The sequence below is a fragment of the Stegostoma tigrinum genome, chromosome 47, assembly GCF_030684315.1.
Source record: "Stegostoma tigrinum isolate sSteTig4 chromosome 47, sSteTig4.hap1, whole genome shotgun sequence".
Taxonomy (NCBI): Eukaryota; Metazoa; Chordata; class Chondrichthyes; order Orectolobiformes; family Stegostomatidae; genus Stegostoma; species Stegostoma tigrinum.
Window position 1 is genome coordinate 1,484,821 of NC_081400.1, and position 11,353 is coordinate 1,496,173.

At 51.3% G+C, this 11,353-nt stretch overlaps 1 protein-coding gene across 1 annotated transcript in view; it reads left to right on the forward strand.

The window, feature by feature from the left end:
- Positions 1–638: 638 nt before the first annotated feature.
- The window catches only part of LOC125449746 (potassium/sodium hyperpolarization-activated cyclic nucleotide-gated channel 4-like), a 34,908-nt gene continuing 24,193 nt past the window's right edge, over positions 639–11,353 (forward strand). The window contains exons 1-3 of the mRNA XM_059642971.1: positions 639–1,847; positions 7,369–7,798; positions 9,918–10,079. Of these exons, the coding sequence (XP_059498954.1) occupies positions 1,429–1,847; positions 7,369–7,798; positions 9,918–10,079 (1,011 nt within the window). The 5' untranslated portion in view covers positions 639–1,428. The remainder of the gene's footprint in view (positions 1,848–7,368; positions 7,799–9,917; positions 10,080–11,353) is intronic.

Sequence of the window (11,353 nt, forward strand, 5' to 3'; positions counted from 1 at the left end):
ATAATACACACGCATACTATATAAACATATGCAAATACACACCTAACTTGGAAATATATATCCGTTCCTTCAGTGTCACTGGGTCAGAGTCCTGGAATTCCCTCCCTAATGATATTGCAGGTCCACCTACAGCACACAGACGGCAAATGTTCAAGAAGGCAGCTCACCATCACCTTCTCAAGGGCAACTAGGGATGGGATATTAATGTCAGCCAGCCAGCAATGCCCACATCCCACAATGAATTAAAAAATGCATATATTAACACAGGTTTTTTTACATACCACATTGGTTCACAAATATACACACAGATGCACAAAGCATGCACTGATAGGGAGACAGATGCCTATGCACATAGGGGTACTCATCATTATAAAGAGTCTCTTAGAGCTGAACAATGTGGAAACAGACTCTTTGGTCCAACGCATCCATGCTGACCAGATATCCTAAATTAATCTAGTCCCATTTGGCCCATATAGACACTTCCATCCACATGTCAACACACGCATGTCCAAGCAGACATGAACCCCCACACAGGCTCACACACACACACACACACGCACACAAAAGCAGTGTGAGTCAGACACGAGCAGTTATCCTTGTAATAAACAGACTGAGACACGGGTGGCGACACTCTCCTGCGAGAGAGAGAGACTCGCTCAGTCAGCTGATGAATTATGCGGCAGATGCCTCTTGCTGTGGCTCTGCCTGGCCATGGAGCAGAGAGGGTGACAGTTCCGAGGCAGAGCTGCTGTTAGAGAGAGCGGCGCTTCTCCCCCGCTCTCTGCGTCCCTCCAGCACCGGGCGCTGTCCAAGGTCCTGAAGCCAGCTCTTCGCCGTCTCCTTCAGTCTGCTCCCGGGAGCGGGGGAAGCAGGTTCTGTATCTACCCCCACCCCAGCCTCAGCAGCCCCCAACCCCTCACCCTACCCTGTGAAGGGGGAGCTGGACCACCCAGCACCCCCGTGGGGGTGGGGGTGGGGAAGGGGCTGGAGGAGGCAGCCTGAGCCAAGCTGACGATGGCTCAAAGGACCGCGACTGGAGCTGAACATGGTGATCATGTCAGAGCTGCTGAGAGGCGGCAGCTGGTGCTGGTTTAATCGCTGAAGAAGAGAGAGAGAGGCAGGAAGGGAGACGGTGAGGAGGGCAGGGAGAGAAGAGATAGAAAGGGGGAAGGAGATAGGGAGAGAGAAGAGGATATTGAGGAAAGGAAAAAGGGATTGAGGTAGAAGGAAGGAGAAAGAGAGAGAGAGGTAGAAGGAAGGACATAGATTAAGGGAAGGAGAAAGGGTGAGAGATAGAGGGAAGGTGATAGAGAGAGGGAAGCAGAAAGGAAGAGAGATAGTGGGAAGTGATAGAGGAAGGGAAGCTGAAAGGGAGAGGGAGATAGAGGGAAGTACTAAGGGAGAGAGATAGAGAGAGGCTGCCTCCCTATGCAGAGGCAGGGCAGTAGGATGGAGAGGGGAGACAATAGCCAGGCCAAGGGCAGCGTGTGCTCTCAGGACTGGGAACTGGATGGGGAACTGCCAGCACAGAAAGCAGCAGGCACCGGGAGCCCAGACTCAGGGCAGAGATTGGGCTGCAGCCCACACCGAGAGGCAGCCCCCTGCTCACACAAGGCAGTGGCATTCCTACAAAAAGCTCCAGGCTCATGTGAGCAAATCCTGGCAGCAGAGCAGGAACTGGCAGCTGGCAGTAACACCTTCATGCATCGTCAGATCAGTGCCCTGCTTCAGCCTGGGGTCAACAAGTTTTCCCTTCGCATGTTTGGCAGCCACAAGGCGGTGGAGATCGAGCAGGAGAGGGTCAAGTCTGCTGGATTCTGGATCATTCACCCCTACAGTGACTTCAGGTAAACCTGGGACAGAGTGGGGTGCAGGAGGCCACAGCATGGGGAGCAGGGTCAGTGTCAGGCAAACTCGCCCACTCTACATTACAACAGGCAGAGAGGTGTCCATGATACAATTTTAGTGACACAGACAAACTGTGTGTCACAGTGAAACACATATTCTGTGCAATACTGTGTGACACGGACTATGTGATACAGCATAAGACCGTCTGTGAGTGATACAGTGTGGCACAGACTGTGTGAAACAGACTGTGTAACAGTGAGAGACAGACTGTGTGTGACACAGTGAGAGACAGACTGTGATATTGTGTGACAGTCAGACTGTGTCTGATACAATGTGTGAGCCACAGACTCCGTGATACAGTATGAAACTGTGTGTTACAGTGAGGCACAGACTATGCGTGAAACAGTGTGACACAGACCGTGTGATACAGTGTGAGAGACAACTGTGTCTAATACAGTGTGACACAGACTGGGTGATACAGTGTGAGAGACAAACTGTACTTAATACAGTGTGATGCAGACTGTGTGTGATACAGTGTGTAATACAGTGTGAGACAGACTATGTATTACAGTGAGGCACAGACTATGCGATACAGCATAAGAAAGACGGTGTGTGTGCATATGTTTGCAAATGTGAATAATTCAGACAGAATTTGTGACTGTATTTTGAGATTGGTGTGTTTGTGTGACAGCAAAATATATGCATGGCTGTATGAAACTGTGCATCAGTGTGTGAGAGAGACTGTGTGTTTAGATATGTAAGAGAGTGTGCAGTAGTTTTGGTGTGGGCATATGAGAGAGAGAGAGAGGCTGTTTTCTTCCTCTGAGATTATTAGCCAGAATGATGATTTGTATGTGTGACAGCTGTGAGATTGTGCCCCTAAGACTATGGTCATGAGTCTGTGAAAGACTGTAGTTTTAAGACTAAGCATACATGTTTGCCAATGTGTTTGAGACTGTATGTATGTTTGTGCTTCTGAGACTTTACGTGAGTTGGGTTACATGATTGTATCTGTAACTGTGTGCATGTAAGAGTTTGTGACTACATTTGTGTGTGCGTGCATGATAGCAGTTGTGTGTCTGCGTGCAACTGCATTTGTATGTGAATGTGCAACTGTATTTATGTGTGTGTGAGAGAGAGAGAGTGATTGTATACATATGTGCCTATGACTGTGTGTGTTTGCTGTCTAAGAATCTTTAGACCATAAGACATAGGAGTGGAAGTAAGGCCATTTGGCCCATCGAGTCCACTCCTCCAATTAATCATGGGAGATGGGCATTTCAACTCCACTTACCCGCACTCCCCCCCCATAGCCCTTAATTCCTTGCGAGATCAAGAATTTATCAATCTCTGCCTTGAAGACATTGAACATCCCGGCCCCCACTGCGCTCTTTGGTGAGTTGCTGCAATGTTTCTTGTAGTGGTACACACTGCTGCTACTGACCATCAGTGGTGGAGGGAGTGGTTTCTTGGAGATGTGGTGACATCAAGTTTACCAGGCTTCAGTGCAGGCAGTGGGCCATTGCAGGAGTTGGGGGGAAGGTGTGTCACTCAATCCGATGGCCAGTGTCTGCTCCATGGTTACAGGCCAAGCCTCAGGAGCAAGCTCAGGCGCTTCAGGGCCAGTGGACCTTTGAAACATAGAACATAGAACATAGAACATAGAACAGTACAGCACAGAACAGGCCCTTCAGCCCACAATGTTGTGCCGACCATTGATCCTCATGGATGCACCCTCAAATTTCTGTGACCATATGCATGTCCAGCAGTCTCTTAAATGACCCCAATGACCTTGCTTCCACAACTGCTGCTGGCAACGCATTCCATGCTCTCACAACTCTCTGCGTAAAGAACCTGCCTCTGACATCCCCTCTATACTTTCCACCAACCAGCTTAAAACTATGACCCCTCGTGCTAGCCATTTCTGCCCTGGGAAATAGTCTCTGGCTATCGACTCTATCTATGCCTCTCATTATCTTGTATACCTCAATTAGGTCCCCTCTCCTCCTCCTTTTCTCCAATGAAAAGAGACCGAGCTCAGTCAACCTCTCTTCATAAGATAAGCCCTCCAGTCCAGGCAGCATCCTGGTAAACCTCCTCTGAACCCTCTCCAAAGCATCCACATCTTTCCTATAATAGGGCGCCCAGAACTGGACGCAGTATTCCAAGTGCGGTCTAACCAAAGTTTTATAGAGCTGCAACAAGATCTCACGACTCTTAAACTCAATCCCCCTGTTAATGAAAGCCAAAACACCATATGCTTTCTTAACAACCCTGTCCACTTGGATGGCCATTTTAAGGGATCTATGTATCTGCACACCAAGATCCCTCTGTTCCTCCACGCTGCCAAGAATCCTATCCTTAATCCTGTACTCAGTTTTCAAATTCGACCTTCCAAAATGCATCACCTCGCATTTATCCAGGTTGAACTCCATCTGCCACCTCTCAGCCCATCTCTGCATCCTGTCAATGTCCCGCTGCAGCCTACAACAGCCCTCTACACTGTCAACGACACCTCCGACCTTTGTGTCGTCTGCAAACTTGCTGACCCATCCTTCAATTCCCTCGTCCAAGTCATTAATAAAAATTACAAACAGTAGAGGCCCAAGGACAGAGCCCTGTGGAACCCCACTCACCACTGACTTCCAGGCAGAATATTTTCCTTCTACTACCACTCGCTGTCTTCTGTTGGCCAGCCAATTCTGTATCCAAGCAGCTAAGTTCCCCTGTATCCCATTCCTCCTGACCTTCTGAATGAGCCTTCCATGGGGAACCTTATCAAATGCCTTACTGAAGTCCATATACACCACATCCACAGCTTGACCCTCATCAACCTTACTAGTCACATCCTCAAAAAACTCGATAAGGTTTGTAAGGCATGACCTACATTTTAAGTTTTTCTTTGGGTGAATGTGGCACACCCATTTTAAAGCTATGACTCACAGTGTCTGGTGAGGGGTTGGGTGGAGTCACTGAGAAAGCAGTGGGATCTTTCTTGATTATATTTACTGTTTGAAGCATATTGGGTATTGCTATATTTATCACAACTCGGTATGTCAGAAATACGTTGTATTGTCGAATGTAGAAATTGTCACAAGTTGTAGAGTCTAGAGGTGTCTTGTGGTTTTAACCTTTTCCCACACTCTGTCTCCTTGACAAATAAAAGTCACTGGACCCTATTCAGATATTCACATGATGTTTGTGGCCTGGTCCAGGATCATAACATTAGTTACAAGGAGAACTTTCAGGGGATGGTGTTCCCATGTAAATGCTGCCCTTGTCCTTCTAGATGGAAGTGGTCGTGGGTTTGGAAGGTGCTGTCTGAGAATCTTTGGTGAGTTTCTGCCCTCATCTTGTAGATGGTACACACTGCTGCGACTGAGCGTTGGTGGTGGAGGGAGTGGGATGTTTGGGGATGCGGTGCCAATCGAGCGGGGGTTGCTTTGTCCTGGATGATGTTGAGCTTCTTGAGTGTTGCTGGAGCTGCACCAACTTCTAACCTACACAATGTGATGAGGGATTTTAATGGAATTGAGAGTCTCATTGCTCTATATTTCCACTCCCGGTGCTGCTTCACTGCTGCCTTGTTCTGTCTATTACTGTAATTGAATCTCTGGGGCTCATAAGCTGCAAACCAATGGCCTGGAGTTTCGCGATGAGTGGTTCAGCCTTGCTTGATGCTGGGACTGATAGCATTCTCTAGTAACAGGCAGGGGTCACAGTGTGGTGCGTAGCTCCCATTCTATTCCAATAAACATGCCCCCACTGTGTGTCCATGTGGAGGCCGGGTTTTGTGAGTGGGGGTTATGTTGGGGATTGAACTGAAGCGGACAGATTGATGTGAAGATATGTAGTGGGTGTGCTCAGGTCTGACTGAGCATCAACCTCAGAATCCTCAGAGAATCACTGTGAGATCTACCAGCCAGTGCCGCCAGTGAACACCCACACTGTCACACAGTGCATTGCCAGTGAACACCCACATTGGATGCAGGTTCTGTAGTGATTCAAGGGCAGATCCCAACAACCTTCCCAAGGATTATTTGGGAAGGCAGTAATGTTGGAGAGACAGCGGCTTGTTAGTTATTACACAGGGCAGGTCATTCACAGCCCGGGTTCATGCTCTCGTGTTCAGAGGGTACGAATCACAACTTGGCTAATGATGATGTTTAAATTGATCAAAGGTTATGAATTATAAGCTTGAGTTCTTGGTAACATGGAACCCTTCACTCCACACCAATAATATCACTTCTTGTGAAAATTGATGGAACATCTTTTACGGGAGATCTGTCACCTTTACCAGTGTTGGGGCTGCCCTTGAACTGGGCCCTGAGTCAGTAAGGACAGGCTGTAACATTTGGGACAGCCACTGACACCCACATTCTGTCGATGGTTACTAAAAATCGTCAATGATTCGATTTACAAGACAGCATCATTTCATGGTGAGCCAACTCTAGTTGATCACAGAACCCAATCCCCGTTCTGGAGTACATTTCATCCCTGCACACCACACTGTTGGAGGGTCAGCGCCGAGGGAGCGGGCACTGTTGGAGGGTCAGTGCTGAGGGAACGGGCACTGTTGGAGGGTCAGTGCTGAGGGAGTGCTGCACCGTCGGAGGGTCAGTGCTGAGGGAGCGGGCACTGTCGGAGGGTCAGCGCACAAATACAAGTTGACACCAGCCAAAGTTTTGAAGTGGCATTTGCATCATGGGCCCCTCCTGTCCTGAGGGTATTCACTCTCTCTCTCTGCAGTCACACTGAAACAAGGCTTTTTGTCCCCTCGAGCATACGATCATGACCAATCTGTTTGTGTTTCCATTCCCTCTCTCCTTTCTCTCTCAGACTAACAACCTTTCCACAGCCTCTCACAGGAAACAAAGACCGGGTGTGTGGGGAAATCTTACATGTCCACAGGCAATGCTTTCACTCACCAAAAATGCTGTTTGTGCAGTCAGCTCAGTGTGCGCACATGATTGTGTGTGTGTGTGTGTGTGTGTGTGTGTGTGTGTGTGTGTGTGTGTGTGTGTGTGTGTGTGTGTGTGTTTGTGTGTGTGTGTGAGAGAGTGAGAGTGTCTGTGTGTGTGAGAGTGTATGTATGTCTGTGTGCGCACATGTGCGCTTGTGTGTGTGTGTGTGTGTGTGTTGTGTGTGTGTGTGTGTGTGTCTGCTTGTGTGCATGGGTCTGTGTGTGTCACTGTCAGTGTGTGTGTGCGTGTGCATGCATGTGTGTGTATCTGTGTGAGTGTGAGAGAGAGACTGAGAGTGTGTGGCATATGACTGTATGAAGGGGAGTGAGAGTAAGTGTGAGCAGGTGAGTGTGAGTAAGAGTGAGAAAGAAAGTATGAGCGTGAGTTTGTGCGAGTGAGTATGAGGGTGAGTGTTTGCGTATGAGGGTGAGTGTTTGCGTGTGTGTGTGAGCGAGTGAATGTGTACACGCCAGGTGTAGACGATGACCCCCAGCTTTCGGGGGACTGCTGCTGGCCCGCTCTGAGCCGCATGTTCCGTTCTGTTTGTTTTGGGCAGATTTTACTGGGATCTTGCCATGCTGCTGCTGATGGTGGGAAACCTGATCATCCTGCCAGTCGGCATCACCTTCTTCAAAGACGAGAACACCCCCCCATGGATCGTCTTCAACGTGGTGTCCGACACCTTCTTCCTGATGGACCTGGTGCTGAATTTCCGGACGGGCATTGTGGTGGAGGACAACACAGAGATCATCCTCGACCCTCACACCATCAAGATGAAATACCTGAAGAGCTGGTTTCTGGTCGACTTTGTCTCCTCCATCCCAGTTGACTATGTCTTCCTGATCGTGGACCTGGAGACCAGGGTAGACTCGGAAGTCTACAAGACTGCCAGGGCCCTGCGCATTGTACGTTTCGCCAAGATCCTCAGTCTTTTGCGCCTCCTGCGACTGTCCCGTCTCATTCGCTACATCCACCAGTGGGAGGAAGTAAGTTCCCAATCTACTTGGGTTTTTGGGGGCGTTGCGGGGGTTGGTGAGGAGGCCACTTGTCCTGTGCTGGCCCTGATCAATAGCTTTCTAGTTCATTCCCCACCCCTGTCATTTCGCCCATCTCCGCCCCCCCCCACCCCGAACACCCCACCCCAACACATTTATCCCCATTTCGCTGCAAATTTCACCTCCCCGAGAAACCTTTTCTTCAGAGATCCCTGTGAATCTGCTCCCTTCTGGGCAGCACGCACCACACCTCTCAAACAAATTTTCCTCCTGTGCCTCCCCACTCCTCCGTGTCCCTGTCTCTGCTTTGGCCAGTGTTGTGGAAACATTGAAAACTGGAATAGGCCATTCAAGCTGTTCCCACTTTCTCCCAGAAGCCCTTTAATTCCTTTAGTCCTAAGAACTAGACCTCACCCTTTCTTGGAAACATCACATGTTTTGGCCTGGTCTGCTTGAGGTGATGGTGAATTCCACAGGCTGCTCACTCTCTGGGTGAAGATGTTATTCCTCAACTCAGTCCTCCTGGAGAATGAGCACGTCTATAATGTGACTGACAGCACTTAGCCCTGGCTCGTTGTCAGCTATTCTAAGGAATCATAGAACGAGGAAGCACGGGAGGAGTCCATTCAGCCTGTTGTTCCGACACTAGCTCCTTGGAAATGCAACCTACTTCTCCCGATCACACACTCCCTCAAGACTTTGTCCCATTGACCCGTACAATGTCCCTTGAGATAACAAGGTGCAGAGCTGGATGAACACAGCAGGCCAAGCAGCATCAGAGGAGCAGGAAGGCTGACGTTTCGGGCTTAGACCCTTCTTCAGAAAAGGCCATTTCTGAAGAAGGACCTAGGCCTGGAATGTCAGCCTTCCTGCTCCTCTGATGCTGCTTGGCCTGCTGTGTTCATCCAGCTCTGCACCTTGTTATCACAGATTCTCCAGCATCGGCAGTTCCTGCTCTCTCTGATACATTTTCCCTTGAAGTTTTTTATCTCTAGCCAGTGTCTCTGACTCTGATGTGAACAAGTACAGACACCTTCATCAATGACCTTCCCCCCGCCCCCCCCCCAATCACAGTAAGGGCAGAAGGGGGGATGTTTGCTGATGATTGTACATTGTCCAGCACCATTCATGGCAGTTCAGACACTGAAATAATCAATGTTCAAATGCAACAAGACCCAGGCTTGGTGAGTAACGTTCGAGCCATGCAGACTCCGGCTGTGACCATCTCCATAAGAGACAATCACACCACAGCTCCTGTGAGTGCTACCATCACTGAATCCCCTCCTATCAACATCCTGGGGGTTACCATCGACCAGAAGCTCAACAGGACTCACCACATAAACACAGTGGCTACAACAGCCAGTCACAGGCTGGGAATCCTGCAGTGAGTAACTCACCTCCTGGACTCCCCGAAGCCTGCCCACCACCCAGAATGCACAAGTCAGGAGTGGGGTGGAATACTCCCCACTTGCCCCTGGATTGTTTGAGCTCCAATAACACTTGGGAAGCTCGATACTATCCAGGACAAAACAGCCCATTTGTACCACGCCCACTCCCCCGACCCCCAACGCTCAGTAGCCGCAGTGTGTACTGTATACAAGATGCACTGCAGAAACTCACCAAACAGATCTTCAGACAGCACCTTCCAAACCCAGAGCCACTTCATCTGCAAGGACAAAGGCAGCAGATAGATGGGAACGCCATCACCAAACCGCACACCGTCCCGACTTGGAAATATATCCTTCAGGGTCAAAACTCCTGGAATTCCCTCCCTTAGGGACACTGTGGGTCTCCCCACAGCACAAGGACTGCAGCAGTTCATGGAGTTAATGGTAGCGATGATGTGGAGATGCCGGTGTTGGACGGTGGGTGTGGGGGAACAAAGTCGGAAGCCACACAACAGGACTTCCCCTGAAGAAGGAGCGTGGCTCCGAAAGCTTGTGTTTTCAATATTCCCTGGGGAGCAGCCTGTGAAGGCAGATCAACCCCACTTTCTCCAGGGTCACTGTGGACCAATGTCCCACGACTGTGTCCCCTGAATGAATGAGTAAAGGCTGAGTTTCCAAGTGACTGCCCCCGTTTGAAACCTTCCTCCTCCTGCACACCTTAGATTTTCCACATGACCTATGATCTTGCGAGCGCAGTGGTGAGGATAGTGAATCTAATCGGAATGATGCTGCTGCTGTGTCACTGGGACGGTTGTCTGCAATTCCTCGTCCCAATGCTCCAGGACTTTCCAGAAGATTGTTGGGTCTCCATTAACCACATGCAGGTATGGCCTCATTTGGGAGGGTTGAGGGGGGGGGGGTGCAGTTTCTGAGAAGGGGACTTGGGGGAGATGGGGGGGCAGGGGACAGAAGAGACTGGAGGAAAGGTGGCAGAAGGAGGGGGCTGTGGAAGGCCACTGGGGGAGAGGGGGCAGGAGGAGATGGTGCGGGAGCAGAGGGGCTGGGGGAGTAGGGGATGGGGGTTGAGGAGGATGGGGATTAAGGGGAATGGGGAGAGGGGGATGAGGGTTGAGGGGGATAGGGTTTGAGGGGGATCGGGGACAGGGAAATGGGGGAGAGGGGATGAGGTTTGAGGGGGATGGGGGAGATGGGGATGGGGAAGGGGGGCAGGGGAGAAGGGTTTGGGGGAGAGCGGCACGGCGAGGCCAGGGAGCAAGGGTTGAGGGAGTAGGGAGAGAGGGAGATGGGGTAGAGGGGACCAGATGAGACAGCGTGGGAGGAGAGGAGGCTGGCAGAGAGAGTGATGGGGCAGAAGGAGTGGGGGTTGAGGGGGCTGGGAGAGAGGGGGTTAGGTAGAGGGTAACGGGGGAGAAGTAGCAGGAGGAGAGGGAGGAAGAGGAGGAGAGGGGGCTGGAGAAGAGAGGGCTGGAGGAGGGGGAGCAGGGGGCGACTGGGCAGTGGGAGAGGGGGCTGGAGAAGAGGGAGTGGGGGGAGACTGGGCAGTGGGAGAGGGGGCTAGAGAAGAGGGAGTGGGGGAGAATGGGCAGTGGAAGAGGAGGCTGGAGGAGGGGGGATGGGGACAGTGGCAGGGGAGACTGGATATTGGGAGAGTGGGCAGGGGGAGAGGGGGCTGGAGAAGAGGGAGTGGGGGGGAGACTGGGTAGTGGGAGTGGGGGCAGGGGAAGAGGGAGTGGGGGGAGACTGGGTAGTGGGAGTGGGGGCAGGGGGAGAGGGGGCTGGAGAAGAGGGAGTGGGGGGAGACTGGGTAGTGGGAGTGGGGGCAGGGGGAGAGGGAGTGGGGGGAGACTGGGTAGTGGGAGTGGGGGCAGCGGGAGAGGGGGCTGGAGAAGAGGGAGCAGGGGGAGACTGGGTAGTGGGAGTGGGGGCAGGGGGAGACTGGGCAGGGGGAGTGTTGGCAGTGGGATAAGAGGCAGGGGAGAGTGGCATGGGAGAGTGGGCGGGGGAGACTGGGTAGTGGGGGGGGGGAATTGGGAGACTGTGTGTGTGTGTGTGTGAGAGAGTGTGTGTGTGTGTGTGTGTGTGTGTGTGTGTGTGTGAGTGTGTGTGTGTGTGAGAGAGAGAGTGTGTGTGTGTGTGT